Raw genomic sequence first — 23,655 nt, 5'->3', positions numbered from 1 at the left:
TAAATGGCCACAAATTCAATTTGAACTTTTCCAACAGTACATAAATGGTTTTTATCGTCTATCAGTGCCTTGATGGTGCACATGAAGGTCATGGTTTCTAGACCAGCTTTAAAACAAATTATGAAAATAAAGTCAACATGTATGCTCACATCGTTTCCAGATGGCATCTATATTTAACATTTCATGACATGGTTCCTGTTTTCATTAAAGATACAATCTATTATACAATCGATTAACGTAACGGTACATCTCTTTATGTTTCACTCCAGGGTCCGTTTCATAGAAGTATCATTACTCCAGCTCAACGTCATACCTATCACATGGCAAGCTGGACAATAATCGTCTGAATAGTCATTTGCTCTCCATGTCCAAATTCCATGGGACTGTATTTTTTTCCAGTCAGCCTATTTTTCCGCTTGGCTTTCCATAGAGATGGCATCAAGCTAGAGTTACGATGGTTACATGAAACTGGCCCCAGAATATTAGGATTTTGTTTCATTCCAATTTTCACTCAATATTCTTTTTTTTTAATCTCGTACAGATCTGAAAGTAAGAAGTCAGAGAAGAAAAATTTCTTGGGAGGCTTGTTTAGGAGAAAGAAGGATGAGAAGAAGGACAGCAAAAAAGACTCTGACAAGAAAGATAGTAAGAAAGATAAGAAGGAAACAAAGAAGGAAAAGAAGGAACGGGAGGATAGGGAGAAGAAGGAAAAGGAAGAGAGAGAAAGGAAAGAAAAGGAACAAAAGGAGAAGAGCAAGAAGAGCAAGACTCCACTCACACCCACTTCCTACAAAAGGTATGTTAATTGGCATAACTGTAAATATTGAATACTTGATAACAATTTGTACGTCATGCACCACCTTGTATTCATGAGAGGCCTTGTGTGTCATCCAACTTACCCTTCTATATAGGCCTTTAGCATGCACTGCAAGTAAGAATCGGAAATATGAATAAATATTCAACCCGATGATGAATCCTTAAGTGCAAGGAAGCAAGAGGATTAATCAGTAGACCTACAAGTGAGATCCTAGGAGAACTACAGTGTTTATATAAGGTTTTGTTTTTCAATAACTTTAAACAGCTGGTTGATTAATTATTCATTTTTTTACTAATCTTTCAGTATCAGTGAGAAGTAGTGACACTACAATATTTTTTTACATGTATTGTGAAATACACAAATTGCAGGAATAAAAAAATGTATAGATTATCTATGGGTGGTATTCTGATAGCCATGGTTAAGTTAAACTTTGGTCAACCTTATAGACCACACTTTTATGGAATGCCATTTGTCAACCCATTCTCCAATTAAGAATTATTCTTACCTTGCTGAAAAAAATTGTTTAAAAAAAATCAGATAAGTTATGAAATGGGAAGAAAAGGAAAATACAAAATTATAATGAAATTAATCAATATATTTGTAAGGTAATTGGCAGGAATATGGAGCATATATTAGGCCAAGAATTCCAAAGAAGTTTGGTTTAAAATTCTAGTTTTTTACTAGGGTTAAACCTAGGTTTAATTTATGAACTCTGGTCTTGATTAAACTCTGGTTTAAAGTTGTGGTTTAACTATGGATAGCCAATTGTGGTACAAATGTCTGTCAGTACACGTCCAATATATCAACTAATTTCACTATCAAATCATTCAAAACAGTCTGGGAATGATAATGGAAATATTTTTATTCATCATGAATCCAAGGGAAATAGAGTACAAGAAATATAAGGTATAAACATAGTTCTTTGTTTTCCAGCTTCCCATAATTTTTGCACAGAGTTAGACCATGGGCTAAGTGAAACCAGACTTCAGAATATGGGCCTAGGTGTTTACCAATAATGTTGTGCACATACTTATGCAAACTATGGAAAATTAAGAAGAAATTTTTTTTAGGCATTTTTTTCTTTTGAAAATGGCTCTCAGTATAGACATTCTGAACCTTTGTCCTGCACTTCTCAAAACAGAACAGAAAGCAAAACAAAAGAAACCAAAACGAAAGATGATAGGGATAATAGGATGAGAAATAGAATAAAAATTCCTTAAGTTTGAATTCATTGTTTAAATTTGAATTTGTCCTCTCTACTTGTTAAAGCATGATAGAATATTGCACTTAACTACTGTGGGGTTTCAGTTCTTGTAATGACCCAGGGGCCTGTTGCATAAAACTTGTTTTAGTTATATGCCTGAAATCCTTAATTTTGATTGGCTCTTCAGCATTGTTACCTGAAGATGTATTGAGGACACCAAATCTCTGATATGTCCCTTTGTTTTCTTTGATGGTTTTATAGTGAGCCAGTAATTGATGACATTGATAGAGTTAGTAAAGCCGAACCTACCACACCTCGATTCGACCTATCCCCTGCTCAGGATACTCCATCTGATGGTAAGCAGCATTTGTCTTCAGTAGGTCATTTGGACCTAAGTTTTGATTTGATTTGGGTAAAATAAGACCCCTGCAATGTCGAGTTGTCAGAGGTTACTGTATGTATGTCACAATCATTGTAGAAAAACTTGACATGTGTATTATACAATTATTTCCCATGAAAACTGAATTGATATATGATTTTTGCCATTTTTGCCATTTCATAAATGGCACTTCATTTCCAGCATATATGATTCTTTTCTTGCATTGATTGTAAGTCTGCTTTTCAATCATTCGCACCAAGACCATGGCCAATTTGCACGGACAGGAATGTTGAAGTGGTATAATTTCTCTGTAGATGGTTCCATTCAAAGCATAATCTGTGATGTTCAGGATGAGAATTGCATGTTATCAAAGTTGTGATTAATCGTATCATTCACAACTATGGAAATCCAACTACCCCAACATGTAGAGTGGATGTGTCTGCTCTTTTTCTTTACATCTAAGTATGATTGTACACATCCATCATTGTGTTGACAACCAGTGTACTACTGTATATTAGGGGATGCTGCTTACATTTTCAAGTGGTTTCACATCAGGCATATAGTGTTTCTATTCAAAACTTCAAATTACTCTGCTCCTTGCTGTAGGAAAATTTCACTATCACCTTTGCATCACTGAGTGTTCTGTAAACCAGTGAATGAAAAAACCCTTCAGTGTCTGTGATTAGGATGATGAAACTTACAATAACTGCTAATCTTTATACATGACTAAAGTGAAAGAAAACAAAAAAACAGAAAATATCATCGTCAACACGTGATTGTTACCAGCTAAAATGATCATATGATGCAGTATTTGGTACCCTGGAGTACCAAATAATAATCCGCCATTTTGTTGAATTATTCATTTTATTTTTTGCGCTGTACCCTGGGTTACCAAAAATGTGTACAAGTATATTTTAATGATTTGTACAGATTTTTTTTTCTTTTTAGTGATCTTATGTAACAAGTAATGCATGCAAATGATGACTTTATTCTATTTGTTTACTATTATTGGCATAAGATTGTATCAAGGAAAGGAAATAGGCGTTGTGATCATTGTCCCCATCATTGTCATGATTGTCGCACCGATCGTACGACCGTGATCACCATGACAACAATGTAACTGTACACTATTACAACACGAGATGGCGCTGCACAACGCCGTACCCCGGGTACTACGGTACCCCGGTGTACGGCGTGGTGCATCATATATTCATTTATGTTTGTTCATTCACTTAAATGTGTGCAGTGGGTGCTGAAAAGGAGAAAACAGACTCAACCGAAGCTCCATCCAAACATGACACAACGGAGGATCAACCAAAAGACAAGATAGAAGAGCTTACACCTGTTGCGCCACCCAAAAAGGCGCTCCGCCCTGTGACCGGTGTCAGCATGTTTGGAGCCGATGTCATGCAGCAGATGCAGCAGAGAAGAATGTTCAAGTCTGCAAATAATGAGGTAGGTGCTACTTTTGAAATCTGTTTAAAACTAAACTCAAGTATTCACAGTGAGTACTGATTTAGAAAGAATGTTGAAATCTTGAGTTGAGTTAAGGCGACCGCACACCTTAAGACTGGTCTGCGACCCAATTTCAAATTAAAATGTTGTAGAATTTGATGCTAATATTGAGATTTGGAATATCTTACTGTGTAATGTTTTTAATTATCGTACGAATACCTATGATCAAATTTGTGACTATGCTATCATCCTTCTTAGAATAAAAGGGAATTTAATATCTAGTCGTAATGACGTCATAGCAGTTGTACGATTTGCTACGATTTGAAACTAATTGGCCTTTACTCCAAAAAAGGGCTTGCAATCTTTCAAAATTGTTATAATATCATTATTTCAATCAATTTCAACCTCAAATAAAATGATATGTTCCATTCAAATCTTCAGAAAATGAGCAAAATGCGATTTGTTCCAAAATCGGGTCGCAGACCAGTCGTAAGGTGTGCGGTCACCTATAGATGTCATTGTTGTTATATATCTAGATCTAATTTGTTCTGACAAAAATATAAGCAAGCCATGTGTTGTGAAATAATGAATACTTGCTGATAACCAAGTATGATCAGTATTGGCAAACACAGGTAAGCACATGTGGGTACATGTGTTAACAAAAGCCTGGAAAAAAGACTTGTGAATGCCATGCTAATTCTTCTAATTATCGAGTAGTTTCTCATTTCTCATCAGAATCATTTGCCACATAATCTTTTAAAACATACTATTACCTGGGTATTTATTCTGAGGAATTCGGGGGAAATTCATTTACGATCATTACCACTACTGGAATCAAGTTTTAACTGTTGACCATTTCCTTTGATAATTGCAGGATGTAAAGGAAACTCCTGAGCCAAAGAGTCCAACTACAGCTCCCAAGCCAGCCTTCAGGTCTTCCCCTCCGTCTTCGGAAAAAGTGACCCACAAACCCTTGGTCCTTCCTACTTCCCCATCAAAAAGTCTTTCCTCACCAAACCCATCCCCGGCTGCTTCCCCGCTGTCGCCCAAAGCCACTTCACCTGGCCCAACGTCACCAAGACCAGCGTCCACGTCTCCCAAACCAGTTCCTGCTCTCAGGCCCGTTCCCAAGCCAAGAAAGTCTGAACTTCCAACAGGTGCCGACACAAAACCCTTAGTCAAGGAAGTGAAAGAGGAAGAAGAGAAGGGGAAGGGGACAGAAGAGGTTGCAAGGGCAGGATCGGCAAAGAGTACATCAGCAGTTGTTCAGGAGAAGACAGAGGCAGATGCTGCAAAGGTTGACAGCAAAGAACAGCCACCTGCTGCTGAGGAAGACACCAAGCCTCTTGAAGAAGCAGTTGCAGCCAAGAAGACCAAATCAGAATCAGATGAAGATGCCTCAGCAGAAAAGAAGCAAGTGGAAGAGTCTGTCCAGGACCAAGCAAAGAACAAAGAAGAAGATAAAAAACTGGAGGACAGCTCAAAGACTTCTGAGGAAAAGGAAGTAGTTGCAAAGGAGAAGCCACAGAAGGTAGAAGATAGTCCTGCTGTCAGTTTGGATGGAGACAAGAATGCTGAAAGTGACAAAACAAAGGGTCCAGAAAGCACTCCTGAGGACTCGCTTGTCAGGACAGGGTCAACATCCAGTGAGAAATCTTCTCCGCTGATCTCATCAGGGAGTCTGAAGGATGTGGAGAAAACGACAGAACCTGTTATTGCACCAAAGAAAGACTCAATAAAGAGCCCCTCCCTACCCATATCGCCAAAGTCAATAGGTACAGATGGCTCACCAAAGAGATTGTCTTCGAAACCCAAGCCTGCTGTACCACTTTCTACTAAACCAAGGCCAGCTTCCATCTCAAAGAAGCCAGTGCTCCCTCCACCCAAACCAGGTTTGTAGTCTTAATTGTTGTGACAAATAAAAGAAAAACACATTTTGGGAATCCTCTTATTGAAATCTTTTTTTAAAATATGGTTTTGATTTTTTTTATTCCCTGGACTACAAATGATGTGAATATTAATCTTTCCTTAAGATAAGTTTGCATTTCCATTTCAATTTGGTGAAAAAAGACACTCTTCTTTTTTTGGTCCCCTAGACTTTCACATGCGAACAAAATATCACTTCTTTACAGTATCTATGCAAAATAAAAAAAGTATGGTGCATAAGTCTTTGAAGTGATAGAAGTCAATTTGCATTGCCAAGATTACAACAACAAAAAAAGTCAACCTGCCCAAAATGTCAAGTCTACTCTCCTGCTCCTGCTACTGCTATTTTCACCGACCCAAGCCAGACTTCTCTCACCTACTCAAGCCTGTCTACTTCTCAGCTTTCCACTCCTTCTGGTTTACAGTCCTTTTAAGGACTACACTCATTTAAAAAAGAATGCTCATCTTTCAAATCTTTTACTTTCTCGCCTTTCCATTTCATCTCCATTTCCATCCAATTTTCTTATCTCAGTCCCTCCAGGACTTTACACATTGTGGTCTGTAAACCAATTCCATGATTGTTCATACCACCATGCAAAACTTCAAGCATCATATGATCAGCGTTCTCGCCAGTGTATAACACGCATGGTGCAAACACCATGCGTGCGGAAATGGAGACCAAGTGGAACCATGCGTAAAAATTCAGCGACATGCATGGAAAAATTAAATGGAAATATTCAGAAAAAAATAATACACTCCATGAACTCATCTTACTGATAGCAACTTCATTTATCGGGTTGCGCCGAAGTCCCACCAACTTAAGACCACTTACAGGCCTACAACGGCTAGGAAAGTGGCAAGGCGCCCAGCTAGCTCGCGGCTGCTATTGCGGGCATATGACGGCACGGTACGGTCGTTCCGTTGACTGTTCCCCCGTCTGCCCCGCACATCACACCGGCTATGCTCCATGACCTACCGGTAGCTGCGCTTACTGATATGATGGGAGTGGAACTTGGAATAAATGCATTGTATATACAAGGAACATGTACTTGTACTGTGTTTGTCATTTATCCCGCCCTCTATACACACAATGAACGAATAGCAAAGGAGTTGTACTGTGTTTGTCATTTTATCCCGCCCTCTCTGCACACAATGAACGAATAGCAAAGGAGTTTGAGAACTGTGCGTGACCGACCGCTATGGTGCATGGATGTTAGGCCTGGGACGATTGTCATTTTTACCATTCAATTATTTCCTGAAAAAATAATCGAATGATTCGATTGTTCGTCGGGAATCAGGTCTTTTAAGTCACAATAGTTGACCTACTTTATGGTGAAATCTCCATCAAAGTCACATGTTTAGAATAAATGAAAGTAGGACCTTTTTCCCCTTCTCCATTATATTTATATCAAAAGAAACTACATGAAATGAGATTAAAACTTTCAGTTTATTGTTCCAATGAAAATCCTTCCTAAATCCATGCTGGTACTCTGGTATTATGCATGCATCCCTCCAAGTGCCACACCCCTGCATATGAATGAATCAGCCCAGATCAGCCAGTGCAAAGTCCAAATCCCAAAGATGTAAACAACTCATTCATGAACTATTCTTTGAGACTGACCCCAGGTGGAGCATTTCTTGAACAATTTCATCCCTTGCCCACACCATGTCCCCGCCCCCACTTGTGCCACGATTCTACACATGTATTTCAAAAAAATATTTTGCAAAATATTTAATTTGAAATACCTTTTAAAATTACGATTTTTTATCATTTGAACCTACATGTATAACTGGGTCTATTTTTGGAGACTAGTCGAGAAAGTACGGTGAAGACGGGCGCATGTTGGAATGTAGTTTTCATTGTGTGAGGGGGATAGAAAAAAGGTTGCATTATTGTTTTGAAACAAAGGAATTCTCCGGCTCCCACCCTTATCTTTCTCTAGCTCTCCCTCACACACACACACAGATGGGGGAGGGGTCAATTTATTTCTGAAGTCATGACCTCTCCTGATAAGGGAACCACTGCCTTCTTTGTTTCCCCAAAAGTTTCATTGGCTATCCGAAGGTCCAATCAGCTCAAGTGAGCTTGGTTGTGTGTTTTCTTCTTGTTTTGTGCACGCAGACAATGAACTCATTTTGTGTATCGAGGGCAAGGTTGGGTGGGATTAAAAAAAATTCGGAGCGCTTTCATGTTGGTGTGTAACTGTGAATGTAATACAATCATTGATTATTTTTGAAAAATTATCTCGGTAACATAATTTTTAAACCTGTATGAAGTGTCATCATTGTTTTCTTGTCATTTTGTTATTATTACTTGGGTATTTGAGTTCTCCCAATGTCATAATCGGGATCTGCCGAACATTCGATTTGTGTAAATTTTGCTTATCGATTGGTGATTGGCGGCATGCCAATCGAACCATTTGATCAATCGATGTTTACTCCCAGGCCTAGCATTTATGTGCATTTGTGTGGGCTTAAAAATACGCCACAATGGGGCTCCCTTGGCGTCTCTATTTCATGAAAAGGCCGTCGCTTCCGCGCTCCGCGCGGGAGGGGTGAACCCCCCCTCCCGCACCCACCCCCGGGAGTGGCAGCAGAGTCCCCGACATGGGTGAATTTTTTTCTGGCGAGAACGCTGCATATGATGACAATTTATTTGAATTTTTCATACCTTAGTTCATTATTTCATGTAAACCCCAAAATGAAAAGGTATAATTTCAAATTATGAAGTGAGCTACTGTACCTCATTGCAACAAATTGAAAGCAAGTATGTGTTTTGCATTTTTGTCTATTCCACAGTGTATGATCTTTTTGTATGGCTATGAAGTCTGCTTTCTTCTACCATGGCAATGCATTGCACTGGGTCCTGCCTTATACAAAGTTACTACTATAGATAACTGATGTCATTACAACAACGACCATGGTAACAGGGCTCAGCAGCCAATCACAATCAAGGTTTCCATGGTAGTTACCACAATGACAAAGTTACCATAGTTAGAAAAGTTTGTGAAACAGACCCCTGTTCTTTCTACATATTCAGAGGTGTCAAGACTTGATATTATCTTTGGACTATGTACTTTTCTTTTAGATGGCAGCATAGCCGATCATAGGAGGTCTTTGAAACCTGTCACAGCAAGAAAACCTGAAGCAAAAGAAAGAACATCTCTTATAGGATTACACAACTCGGGTAAGAATTAATTTTTTGTGAGCTTGATTGTCTATTTTAATTATATGGCCGTGATGGGTAAAATCATCCTCTTGGATGCCCCCCCCCCCAAGTAAGAGTAAGTGGAGGCTTCATTGTTGAGCTCTTGAACTACAACAGGGGGTTTCTAGCAGTGTGTAGGAAATACATGAGGCTAATGGCCAATTTCGTCCTTGTGACAGCCCGAATCCCCCTAGCATTCTCAAATTTAATGCTTTGGGGTAACTATCTTTTCTAAAGTCACCCAAAGATCTGCCACAAACAATACTTTAAAAAAGTTTAGAAGATCAACTACATACAGCAGAAGAATGAGAAATGTTCTTTCAGCATAATTGATTGTTGCACCACCTTCTTTGTAATGGAAGAAATACATGTAGCTCAAAAACTTCAGCAATTGCTCAAATATGGAGAAAAAAAAGCCCTAAAAATGATTTCCTGCCCTGGTTTCTTAAGCCTGAATTATTCCCTTGGGACTCTTTTGGTATCAAACTAGTCTAGTATTTTTATGAGGGTTAAAATGTAGAATATTACCTTTAGGTCATTTTCTTTATATACCTGTATAGCTTATACCCCCAAATAGTTTGCATTTGATGTAAAAGATTTGAATAAGGAAAGAGTTAATGCAATGTGATTCAGAGTCAGATATTTCCAGGAAGAATTTACCAGAGCCATTCATTCCAATAAGAGCAGCTTGATTTCATGGGCAAATAATGTTCACATTATATATTTGATATTAGCAAAGACTTTGCATTATGACTTTATTCAGTGTTTCAAGATCAGGGTATTTGCATATTTTGATTTAAGTAGTCTGATGTTGACCCATTCATGCGGGTTGCTAAGTTCCATTTGTTCCTATTGTGCATAGCTTTACAAATATTTGTATGAATCCCCATGGTTTATAAGTAACTGTGGAATATAATTGACTTTAGCAAAGAATTTGCATTCTGAATCCATTTTGGCATTTACCCAAAGTTATAATGTCACTACAAATAATGTTGAAATGTCGGACATTTTCCATTGATTTTGATGACCAGAGAATAATTGTAGTATAAACAGTTTTACATGATTTTTAAGGTCATGATAAACTTAATTGTTTGAAATGATTTACTTCTGAAGAGCTCCTTCACAGATCATGAGGATCAGCATAGGCACATGGTCCCCCATAATCATTAATGCATTTTACCACCACAATGATAGACCACAAATATATTTAACCGTGGATAATTGTATGCGTGTTATGGAAAATATATTCAGCATTCAAAGAATGTTTGTTTCTCCCTCAGATCTTGTTTTATATTAAAGTTATGAACACAATTAGGCAAGTACATACATGTATGAGTAAACTTTTCAGAGAGAATACATATTTACATGTACATCCTAAAGTTTCTGCAGCATATTTAGTCAAAAGATGTAAATTGCACATGTTAAAATAATATGAACTTGCTTTTTTCATGGTTATCATGTACTACAATACATCCCAAGGAAAAAAAGAAACCGAGATTGATTGATGCTTTATCATAATTTTAACTTAAACAAAATTAATGAATGACCCATCAATTACATGTAAGAGCTTTGAGTCTCTTCTTTCATTTGATGAAATTTATATGACCCATATTTTATGCATAAGTAAGAAAAAACAAATTGAAGAGAAGATACCAACAAGTTGTTTGGTGGCCTGTATATGTGCTTCTCTTTAATATATTTAAAATGTTCATGCCCTGCCCTTTCAAATGACACCACAAAAATGCGTCAGAAATAAGAAGGATAGTTCATTTGAAATAGTGCTCTATCGATCTGGGTTTCGTTTTTTTGTCTCACCTGCAAAGCAGAGTGAGACTATAGGCGCCGCTTTTCCGACGACGGCGGCGGCATCAACATCAAATCTTAACCTGAGGTTAAGTTTTTGAAATGACATCATAACTTAGAAAGTATATGGACCTAGTTAATAAAACTTGGCCATAAGGTTAATCAAGTATTACTGAACATCCTACTAGAGTTTCATGTCACATGACCAAGGTCAAAGGTCATTTAGGGTCAATGAACTTTGGCCGAATTGGGGATATCTGTTGAATTCCCATCATAACTTTGAAAGTTTATGGATCTGATTCATGAAACTTGGACATAATAGTAATCAAGCATCACTGAACATTTTGTGCAAGTTTCATGTCTCATGATTAAGGTCATTTAGGGTCAATGAACTTTGGCCGAATCGGGGGTATCTGTTGAATTACCATCATAACTTTGAAAGTTTATTGGTCTAGTTCATTAAACTTGGACATTAGAGTAATCAAGTATCACTGAACATCCTGTGCGCGTTTCAGGTCACATGACCAAGGTCAAAGGTCAATGAACTTTGGTCGAATTGGGTGTATCTGTTGAATTACCATCATAACTTTAAAAGTTTATGGATCTGATTCATGAAACTTGTACATAAGAGTAATCAAGTATCACTGAACATCCTGTGCGAGTTTCAGGTCACATGATCAAGGTCAAAGGTCATGTAAGGTCAATGAACTTTGGCCATGTTGGGGTTTTTTGTTACCATCATATCTCTGTAAGTTTATTGGTCTAGTTCATAAAAAGTGGACATAAGAGTAACCATGTATCACTGAACATCTTGTGCAAGTTAGAGTAGTATTCAAAGTCAGCACTGCTGCTATATTGAACTGCGTGATGCAGGTGAGACGGCCAGAGGCATTCCACTTGTTTTTATCTTGGAAGCACTGTATAATACTTTTGAATACTTATCAATGTAAGACACCCTCATTGTTACTCACATAATCATATTTACACCAGTTGATATTATACTCTTATAGCTGTGCACAAAATCAAACAAGGTTCATGCAGTATTGTGAGATATTCTAGTATCACCTGTCTGTTAAATCTCTCCTTCGCATTCTTTATTTTGAGATTGTGCAATGAAAACATAAATACAGCAAAATTACTTGCAGCAAATTCCCTCTTGGAATTTGGCTGTGTTATCATTATTAGATAGTGGAGTTTATGGCAAAAAACAACCAAAATGGCATTATGAAATCGGTGCACAGCACAGGATATCCTCTGATCAGCATCCTCATCATCTTCCTGGCAATGCCTGGCTGCAGTCTGTCATCGTTTTGCAACCTGGGTGTGTCCGCAGTGGTATAATGCGCTCTCATTAATGTGAGAAGAGGATTTCTTAATTTCAAGTGATGTAATATTGCTCGGCCTCCCTTTGCTCCGGTCCATGTCATATCTGCAATTCTTCCAATTTTCTCTATAAAAATTTCAAACATCCAGGAATTTTTTATTTTATGGAATATCACTAATTTCTCAACAATTATCTCTTGATGGTTGACCAAATACACATGGTGTATTCTAGAAAGCTGCTTTGAAGCATGCTTTAATATCTCTCTTGCACGATTACAGGTATTAAATAAAAAGTGACTCAAGGTGCCTTTATAGTCATCACACCTGCCACTTCAGATACCCCAAAACATGATTAGTCTAGATGGTCAAAGGCAGCACTGCAGCACTTCTTCACTTCTATATACCATGCATAGATATGTTCAAATGTTTATAGCTAAAAAATAAATGAATGTAGTTATTATTGCCTATTTATTTCAATGATATTGTCAAAAATTTTTGTAATTCGGCTTTATGCCGCGATTGAAGTTTTTATCTGAATAGACCATTTTGAATTGAATTGATTGAATAGTTGCAATAAATAGCAATTATTGAGGGAGTCTGCAAAACCAAGGTTAATCATTACTATATCATTAAAGATCTAGATCTTGATACATGAAATTAACTCTCTGAGAACACCAAATCTAAGCTGAAAAACGACACCGAAGATCACCAACATAGATTCGCACATGTGGGGCAGTGTATTATTGCTTGGAAAAAGAATCAACATCTGGCTGGAAATCCATGCGTAGTTTGCTCATTGTTTCAGCAATTACAGAAGTTCTCCCTGAATCCTGTAGCACATATTTCTTTATTATATATACAGACACTTGGGCAGTCATTTGATAGGATTCTATACAAGTTTATTTTGAAATCATTACCACTACTGGCATTTTTTTTAAATCTTATCTTTTTTAACAGTGCTAGTGATTGGCAAGATGATTTGTAGATAAACCACATATACAAATGCCTATAATTGTTATTGATGTTTTTATTTTTGTATTTGTATATTCTTAATGACATCATCACTCTATATTCAATCAAAAGAAAAGGAAAGTATATACCAGCACAATTAACTTTGACATAAAAAAATGACAACATATAGGTACATAGAAGAAAGAATTTTGAATATATATGAAATAACAAGTTTAAAAAAAATTAATGCTGAATATAACATTTCAATTTTCTCATTGTTTTTGTCAATTTTTATCATCAGGTCCAAAAGAGAGCAATGGTGAGAGCACGGAGAGCATACCACCAAAACCTAGTGATTTGAAGAGGGCGTCAAAGACGTCCATCAACGGACAAACTCCCAAGGAATCCAACAAAACAGCAGTCACACCAGTGGAGGAAGAAAAGGACGAAACGCCAAAGGAGAAAGAGGCCATCTTTGTTTGAAACACCAGCCTTATTGATACTAGTCCAGGGGCAAAAATAACCAAGGATTTTGATTGCCAATCCAAAGACAACCTGATCGTTGACACAGTTCTTCACCAGTCTAACTTTGCAATATCTGTGGTAGGCACCTTAGCCTCAGCCTCTTTTGGTGATGTCTTTCGGGAGAAATTCCACTTTTTCCATTATGATCCATATTTCTGCGTAGACAAACAATGGATGATCAGGGAAGGAGCAACAGATGTGAAATCGTCCATGCAGCAAGGCTGCTAAAGGATGATGGATATGACTTTTGTCAAGCCGACTAATTATGAAATTCAACTCAAGTTTTCTCTGAATCAAAATGTTCTTGAGACAAAGTATTGGTTGTTTCGATCCTTGTTTTGTTTACTATATATGGATGGTGTAGCTGAAATAGATTGTTTTTGTTTGTGGCCAGCAGTTGGATCATGTGCAACTTTTCTCAATAAATGACTGGCTCTAAAAGCTCCTTGGACATTTCAAGATGGTGAAGGGATGATTCTGAGAACCCTTTTTTTTCATAGATGATTCTAAAAACTCTTAATTGATGGAGAGGTTCCTTATCTTATTTGTGATACTTTGTACAAAATGATGATTATTATAAAACTTATATTATTGATGCAAAGAGATTATTTTTTAAAGGATATCTATCGAGTGCAACTCTAATCATGTTCCTTTAAAAAAGGCTTACTTGTTTCATTCGAAAAAAAATAGTTGCCCTTGAATAACGTATATATGTCTACAGGCCAACTAATCAATTAATTGGTGTAAATTTATGTCGGCCAGATTATTTCAGTTTTCAGGATGATGATACATCTTAAAATTGCTTAAGTGTATTAAGCTCTGTATGTTTTCCATGCTTGTAATTAGAATTTTTTTTACATACACATGGAAAGAAAGGATGATTTTGTCTTTTATACATTCAGTGAGGCAGTGAGAAAATGATACTCATTCCGAAGCCAATCCATAAGGGATGATATGTTGATTCATAACCAGAGGTCTGTATAACACACAAAGCTTAGCAGCGATCGTAGAACATCTTTTTAACAATTGATTGCATTGACTATCAAACATAGGGTTAATTGTTAACCTTTGCGTTATGTGACCCATATCAAGATTTGATAATTGATTGCTATTTCGAAAGTTTTTTTAGTTTTTTTTTTACACAATATCTTTCTTGTACTTACCAGCTCAGTCTTTCAAATCTTAGTTTTATTGTCATTTGAAGTGTGAAGTACAGTATGTATGAGAAGACGTTCATGTTGTCCTTTAACACTTTGGCCTTTAAAAAAATGTTTGTTTGCCGTAACGGGAGGGGGGGGATCGGTTGGTCAGTGTTTTATTTTCTTGTTGCTGTTTTTATTTTTTTTTTGGGGGGGTGCCATCATCATTATTGAGATCATGCACATGCTTGCTATACAGTGCATTCTCAGGCTTCCCAGTACTGTGGTCCAACATTCTGCGTTTGAGTTGTACGTGTGACGTGAAGCATTTGAGTCCATTGCTCACAAATATCTTCAGTGTTATTATATGGACAATTTTCTTCCTTGCCATTCACCAGAATAAAACAAAAAATATAGGCAGATCAATAAAAATTGGCATCTGTTGGCAGATATTTTTTGTTGGGGGGGTCAAAGTTTTCTTTTAATATAAGGTTTGACTAGCATTGGTTGAGCTACAGCAAACAAACACCTTTTTGTGTCTTATGTGATGATATGTATGTAGAGGTCACTCAGCCTTAGTCAAATCTCTGGGGAGCACATTAATCCGTTCAACTTGGGCAAAGTTGGACTTTAGAAGGTGTAAATAAGACATGTTTTGCATTTCAGGGGCCCGTTGCATAAAACTTTTTACCTGAGAAAACTCTGGTTGATTTTACCGGAGTTTTTGTCCTGTGTTAAACTCAATGGTAGAAATCAGACTAACCTTAGTTTTCAGTTCTTACCAGAGTTTTCTCAGGTAAAAAGTTTTATGCAACAGGCCCCAGGCGCCCATTGCAGAATTACTTGCAATCAAACGAAACAGGATTTTTCAACCAATCATATATTTGGGACTTTGCACTTGGTGTAAAATACTTCAAGTTAGTAAAAAGCGATTATTCGACTTGTGGAATTATACTTGCCTATATCACGCTCAACACTTACTTTATCAGAAGTCTGTGAGCGCTCTACAGTAATGCAGCATAATTACCCTGGCTTTTGCAGAGCAGCTGCGTTTCAAGGAATAAATTCCTACCAGGTACCCATTCACTTCACATGGATTGAGTGTGGCACATTGCAGGTAATTTTCGTGCTGAAGGAAAACATGCCATGGCTTGGAATCGAACCCACATCCCTCGGATTAGAAGATAAGAGTCATAACCACTAGACCACGGTGCCCCCATGTAGGGTCGACTTCTGCAGAGTCTAAAAGTCTTCATGAAAACAAAATGATTTTAGTTTATCGTGAAATGAAAATATTGTATATTTGGGCAAGAAGGAGACATGCCCTGTAAAGTTAGATGTATAGATATTTATGAAATTAATTTACACATAATTGTTTGATTGCAGTCTATAGTTGGTGTGCATATCCAAAAGAAAACCAGACTTGGTCCAGGGCCCAATTCTGTGAATTTGTTAATGATTTGCTAGAAAGCTCTGAAAAATTGCTGCTAACCAACCAAGTTGCTGCATTTCATTCGCTTATAACAGTAGCTTGTAAATTGCAATTGATAACAAGATTTGTGAGAAGCCAATTACCATCTCGAGTATTGAGGCCCCTGTAAGGGATTGTACAGGATTTAGAGCATTAGGTGTTCAATATAGTTGCATTTTATTGATAAGACAATGGTCTTTATCACCGATAACAATTTATTCAAATTGCTGTAAATGTATGTAAGTCATCGATAATGGGAACAACAGATTTCAGGAAAGTAAGCAACATATCATTTTGTAACTTGAATTTCCGATAGAGGTCATATTTTGTGACAGGAACTTGCCATGTTTGTTATTTTGTTTATTATATATGTGATAATTTATTCATTACAGATTTATTATGTTTTTTCCAGCTTTGAAGGAAGAAAGATCGCCCCAAAAAAGAATGAGAAAGAGGAAGAGACAGGGGAGAGAAGTTCTGAGGGGTGTTTCATACTTTCACTTTAATTCAAGTGTGTTTTTCAGTTGTAATTCAATTGCTAGTTGCATTGGTGTACTTTGCATCCCTGAATTGTTTTTTGTTATGATCAAGGTACATGAGGCTACTAATGTGTAGTCATCAATCGGAATACATGTTCCTCATGCATTTTGGAATTGAAGGACGATTTAAACCCATGCTTAAAGAGAAATGCCAGTAGTTGCAGTAAACATTGATTTCATGAGAAAGTCTGTAAAACCAGGCTTAATTGTTGGTATATCATCGAGGATCTAGATCTGGTACAGTCAAATAAACTGAACTTTGTGAAATCTATGCTGAAAAATATTCTCACTGAAGATCATCAACACAGATAAGCGCATGTGGGACAGTGTATTATTATTATTGCTTTGAATGTCGTGCCCGACGCTTGACCCGAATCCTGTGCTTATTTGCTAATTTCTCAGCAATTACACAATATCTTCCAGAATCCTGTGGCACATATTCTTTAGTTATACAAACAGACACTTTGGTGGTCATTTCATTGGATTCTGTACGAACTCATTTTTATATCGTTACCAAAACTGGCATTTACCTTTAATATTTTTTTGACACAACACCTCTGTGTGATTCATGTGATAAATACAATTGTACTTATTTTCAGATAGCATGTAAAAGTTTGCATATCGTAGATGTTGATAAATCATTCTATATCCCCGGAGTTAAGTTGTTTATACATGTATAGTAAATGGTTCATAAAGCAGGATCATTGACTTTTCCCAATTTTTTTTTATGAGAGATTTTTTTGTTAAAAGTGTTGTTCATTGTGTACTTATGACAGCAAGAATTTAAATGTACAGTCGGAAGATGAATTTGTATATATTTGGCAAAATATTTTTAACACTTTTGTTATCAGATAAATTTATGAAGTGAAATCTTGGTTTGGAAATAAAAAAAGGAAATATGGACCAAATGTAAAAAAAGAATTAATGAATTTTTGTACAGTTTTTGTTTTAATCAACAATTGTTACTATTGTATTTAGACTTTACTAATGGTGAAAGGTACATGTAAGTATCAACTGGAAGTAATTGTTTTTGCATATTTATTTTCTTTTATAATGACAATTCCTAAGAAAGCAGAGTAAGGTATGAAGCATGTTTGGTTCAAGGGAACTTAATAGATAATGGTTATTTTTTATTTGAAAGTATTAATGGATAATCATCAATTGTGATGTGATTTAATTTGAAGGCATATCACTTTATTTATACTAAATACTAACCTTATTTTTAACCAAGAAAAGTAGTCATTCCTAAGAACTTGTCTCGATAGTCGATACAGTGTTGGTTTATATTTCTATAATAAAGGATTTTTTTTCATTTTGGTCTTTGATTATAGTAAGCCAGTGAGTTATTCAATCAAAACATCATCCAATAATATAATTGCCTTTCTCATGCAATTGATGAAAATTGTATTTATATAATTTTGTGTCCTTCCTTTTCCAAAGCTTGGGCTTTTTATGAATTGATTATTCACCATAATGTTCTTCAAAATTGCATGAAAATATTACAGATCCATTTATATCTTTAAATGCTATTACAATTAAATATGATATTTCTGGCAACATATGCCTGGTTGAGAATAACAAATATGAATAGATAAGTCTGGATTTGAAATTGTGTTAAAGCATTTTTCAATTAAAGGATGTGAAGGCCTGCCTTGCAGCAAAACCTTACATTAAATACAATGTAGCTGTAACATATATATGCATTGTGTGTAGAAATACAGATTAAGGCTCGTCCATTTTCTCTTCCTTGTTCAAATTTGGAAGAGAATATCTAAAACCTCATGAGCTCAACCAACAAACTCTTAACATATCATTCAAGCAAGGGTGCTCTTTTTTCACTAACCATTTGTATTTATCTCTCAAAAATGATCTGGGTTTAATTTCCTGAAGAGAAATACAATATATGACTTTGATAATTTTGTAGTCTAATATTTATAACACTCTTTATAGCTGTATTCACTCAAAGTACAATGATTAGATATTGTTGATTGTAGTTCAATCACAGATTTTAATATGTAGAATTGATGTATAAATAAATTTTAATCACAATAAAATATGCAAATCAGTAAAATTGTGGCAAAAATATCATAATTCGTGAATTTGATACTTTCAAACTGCTTGCACTTAATAATGCAGCTAAATTATATTTTAGAATCTTAAATATGTACTTATATGATGTCAATATTTTGTATTTTACAGTCTTGTTTTGAATTTAAATGGGAATTGGTAGTTTTAGACATTAATGGATAGTGTATGTTACATCAATTTTGATTGGTGATTGCCATAGCATTACTTCTGTAAAATCATGAAATTACTGGTAATCGTTACAGATAAAACCATAGACATAGATAATAGTTTATTTCAAAGATCATTAAATATTTGTAATGATATTTTATTTATACACTATAGATCATTTATATTAGTAACTGACTATCAAATTCATCATGTTTTGTATCAAGATTAATTTTTTTAGTTTTGAAGGGATAGCTTAAGTATAATGTTTTATCAGAAATAGAAAAAAAAAAATAGAATGATATTTACACAAATTGCAAATGACTAATGACTCCAATTATGACATGATTCCAAATATAAATACATATTGTCTTCATTTCCAAGTCAAGATATCAATTTGTATGCGATTTGGCACATTTTTATGGGAAAAATGTGAAAATGCATTATTGTTTATAAAGAAAATATAATTTCTTCTTTTTATTTGTATTTCTTCCTTTCATATGTAAAGTTTGTTTTCCTTTTTGTAATAATATCTGTTATTGTATTTATGATATTCAGTCTTCCAACGATACTGGCTTACTAACTTCCTATTTTGTCATATTTCTGAAGCAAATATTAATTTGTTGAATGGAAATATGTAGACAATATAAGTCATTCCAGATATTACACATGAAAACCAGTCATGCAATGAGATTTTGTCTCAAAATAAAGTGGCACAAAACAATGTGGCTGTAATGCAAAATCTAGGATTGTGGTGTTATTAATTATACTAGAGTTCAAATTACATTTAATGACCTTGTCGGGATATTACCTTGACAGCTACAATGTATGTGTAATCATACTTATATTATAATACTAATAATAATTAACTTAATTCACAGCAATATCAAATACCTTGTCTGGTGATGAAAATTGCAACACTGAAATTGACAACAACAAAAAAGAGAAAGTTTATTCAGGGTTTGAAATCCTCCATTTTATCCAGTTTGTTTCATCAACTTATGTTACTTTTTTAAATAATGAATAATTTCATAATAGTTGGTATGCTCCTGTTATGTTGAAATAATTGAATAATGTGAAATGAATAGAATTGATAGGAAAAACATGCTTTTCAGCTTTCTTGCTATAGGCTCTATAGTATTTGATGAATATACCCTAAAGCATGTGTTACCATTCGAGAGACTTGCATGTAACTCATTTTCAAAGAATTAAACACATTTTGCATTGCAAACACATTCTTTTATGCCATATTTATAATAAATGAAACGTGTCAAAAGTCATCTTTAACAATTCGTTGTATTATAATGTTCCTCCATTTCATCTCATTGCATTCTGGTTGGATTTGTTTTTGCAATGACCATTTGTTTGAATGTCATTCTTTGTTTATCTGTCCCTGTGATCTTTTATTAACACGTTTCATAGCTGTAAAAAATAAGAATATATTAGATATGAATGGGATTATATAAACATGATAAATTTTGCTATAGATTATTGACTCCATTGTCTGTGTGTTTTGATTGTGTTTTTTTTTTTGGAAATGAATGTTGAGAGAATTTCCTGATATTTTGTGGGAGGGGATGCTTTGATTTTTAGCCATCTATTGAAGCTCAATTAGCTCTATACGGTGTAGAGAGAAAGAGAGAGAGGGGGATAGGAGCGAGGGGGAGAGAGGAGGAAGGAAGTGGAATAAATTTGCACAGATTGTCACTGTTCGAAATATACAAAGGTTTTAATCGGATGTGCACATCCCCCATACAAAAAACAGCTTCCTGAACTGTCGATCATTTAATCTTTATCCTAACTTAATCATATTATGAATAACGCACTTTTGTAAATGTTTTATCCCTACGTAGTACTTTATTACATACTTAAAGGACAAGTCCACCCCAACAATTAGTTGATTTGAATAAAAAGAGAAAAATTCAACAAGCATAACACTGAAAATTTAATCAAAATCGGATGTAAAATAAGAAAGTAATGACATTTTTAAATTTTCGCTTAATTTTACAAAACAGTTATATGCATATCCTGGTTAGTATGCTAATGAGGAAACTGATGACGTCATCCACTCGCTATTTCTTTTGTATTTCATTATATGAAATATGAAATATTCTAATTTTCTCCTCATCGTCAACTGAAACAAAGATTAATTCTTCCCTGAACATGTGGAATTAACATTGTTTAATACTATATGGTTCAGTCAAGTTGGTCCTTATTGTCAAATCTGTAAAAAATGAACTATTGTATAATTCAAACAATAAAAACAAAAGAAATAGTGAGTGATGGACATCATTGCCTATCTCATTTGCATGTCACTGAGATGTGCATATAACTGTTTTGTGAAAAATAAGCGAAATTTTAAAATGTCATAACTCTTATTTTACATCCAATTTTGATGAAATTTTTAGCATTTGCTAGTTGGATTTTTCTCTATTTATTCAAATCATCATTTTTCTGGGGTGGACTTGACTTTTAACAAATGACTAAACACAATTTGAAGAGAGGCTGTACGAAGATGTCTTTTTGTCAAAGGAAAAACACGATTCCATAAAAAGCTTTGTTTTTCTTCCATTTGTTTATGAAAACTCATCCAAGCAACTCAAGGGCGTAGGCTGGTTTGAGCATGGGGGGATGCACATCCTGGGGAGGTAGAACTAAAGTGGTATGGGAGGGGGTGCACATCCTGGGGAGGTGGAACTAAAGTGGTATGGAGTACACATCCTGAGGAGGTGGAACTAAAGTGTAATGGGAGGTGTACATCCTGGGGAGGTGGAACTAAAGTGGTATGGGAGTACACATCCTGAGGAGGTGGAACTAAAGTGGTATGGGAGTACACATCCTGGGGAGGTGGAATTAAAGTGGTATGGGAGTACACATCCTGGGGAGGTGGAACTAAAGTGGTATGGGAGGTGCACATCCTGGGGAGGTGGAACTATAAAGTGGTATGGGAGGTGCACATCCTGAGGAGGTGGAACTATGAAGTGGTATGGGAGGTGCACATCCTGAGGAGGTGGAACTAAAGTGGTATGGGAGGTGCACATCTTGAGGAGGTGGAACTAAAGTGGTATGGGAGGTGCACATCCTGAGGAGGTGGAACTAAAGCGGTATGGGAGGTGCACATCCTGGGCAGGTGGAACTATAAAGTGGTATGGGAGGTGCACATCCTGAGGAGGTGGAACTAAAGTGGTATGGGAGGTGCACATCTTGAGGAGGTGGAACTAAAGTGGTATGGGAGGTGCACATCCTGAGGAGGTGGAACTAAAGTGGTATGGGAGGTGCACATCCTGAGGAGGTGGAACTAAAGTGGTATGGGAAGTGCACATCTTGAGGAGGTGGAACTATAAAGTTTGGAAAATCAGCTGTTGAAAGCAGAAGGGGTACAAATTTTGTTTTGCTTGCCAGTGTCAGAACTCCTTTGCATCAGGGGCATCAGCGCGGGAGCACTGGCAGATCCAGGGGGAGGGGGGCACAGCTGGCCAAGCTGGTATATAACAAATTACCTAAGAAACATTTTACGTCGAGGTTAATCAGTCTAGTGGCTGACGTTATAGACGACAGATATCACTCTCCAAACTAACTTCAAAAATATTATTAAAGGAGAATGAAACCATTGGAACAAGATAGCTTGTGTGAAAACAGAAAAATCAAAGAAACAGATCAACAAAAGTTTGAGAAAAATCGGACAAATAATAACAAGTATAAATTATACTTGTTATTATTTGTCCGATTTTTCTCAAACTTTTATACTGTATAATAAGTTATGAGTAATTGAATATTGCGATCACTAATGCTATGGAGATAGCAAATTGACAATACGAAAAAGATGTGTGATGTCACTTGTGAACAACTCTCCATTACTTTAGTATATATTTCACTTCAATTGCCTCTAAGTCACATCTATCCATAGATCATGTGTTCTTTCTACATGAGGGCGTGTAATACATATTTTTTTAACTTGAATACATCATGGATAAAGAGTTTGTATCATCATAAGAAAAAGCAAAAAGGTACATTTTGAGGGTATTTTATAGTCCACCAAAGGGAAAGTTGTTCATCAGTGACATCACACATCCTTGTCGCATTGCCAATGGGAGGATCTCCATGGCATTAGTGATTGCAATATTCAAATGCTCATAACTTTCTCATTATTTGTCCGATTTTTCTCAAACTTTCTTTATTCTTATTTTTTTTTATTTTTCCCGGCGTTTTTACACAGGCCTATTTGTTCCAAAGGTTTCATTCCCCTTTAATTTCAATATGCTTTCAATAGGTAATGAGTAGTTTAATGATTTACTATGATACCAAAATTTTATGGAAATTGTGAATTATAACCAAAAGTGAAGTCAGAGATAGTTTTCTTTTTTTTTTGGGGGGGGACAATGATATTTTCCATTTTCAATAATTTTCCTGATTAATTGTAATAGTACAATCATTGCCTGAATCTATTATTGGCAAAGCACAAGAATGAAAATAAGCGGCAGGTCAATAGAATAATGTACCATGGATGGTTCCAAATAATGTCTACATTGAAGAATTTCATGATCCTTAATAGCTAGGGGCAGCTCTGATTTTAATTCTGAACCTATTTTTGGCAATGTCCCATACGACAGATGGCAATGCAAAAGTTTTTCCCATAATTTTGTTTTTGATGATGCTATCTTACGATTGCAGTTTCTCTATTTG

The 23,655-nt window shown here is 35.8% G+C and overlaps 1 protein-coding gene across 4 annotated transcripts in view; it reads left to right on the top strand.

Moving 5' to 3' along the window:
• Window positions 1-13,704, top strand: part of LOC121408003 (F-actin-uncapping protein LRRC16A-like) — a 97,190-nt gene extending 83,486 nt beyond the window's left edge. For all 4 annotated transcript variants that reach the window (XM_041599302.1, XM_041599301.1, XM_041599298.1 and 1 more), the window contains 6 exons: window positions 542-796; window positions 2,283-2,377; window positions 3,647-3,855; window positions 4,730-5,747; window positions 8,870-8,968; window positions 13,368-13,704. In XM_041599302.1, the coding sequence (XP_041455236.1) occupies window positions 542-796; window positions 2,283-2,377; window positions 3,647-3,855; window positions 4,730-5,747; window positions 8,870-8,968; window positions 13,368-13,549 (1,858 nt within the window). In that variant the 3' untranslated portion in view covers window positions 13,550-13,704. The remainder of the gene's footprint in view (window positions 1-541; window positions 797-2,282; window positions 2,378-3,646; window positions 3,856-4,729; window positions 5,748-8,869; window positions 8,969-13,367) is intronic.
• The last annotated feature ends 9,951 nt before the right edge of the window (window positions 13,705-23,655 follow it).

Source organism: Lytechinus variegatus, chromosome 2 (assembly GCF_018143015.1).
Source record: "Lytechinus variegatus isolate NC3 chromosome 2, Lvar_3.0, whole genome shotgun sequence".
In the NCBI taxonomy this organism is placed as follows: Eukaryota; Metazoa; Echinodermata; class Echinoidea; order Temnopleuroida; family Toxopneustidae; genus Lytechinus; species Lytechinus variegatus.
This window is presented reverse-complemented; position numbering and strand designations above follow the sequence as displayed.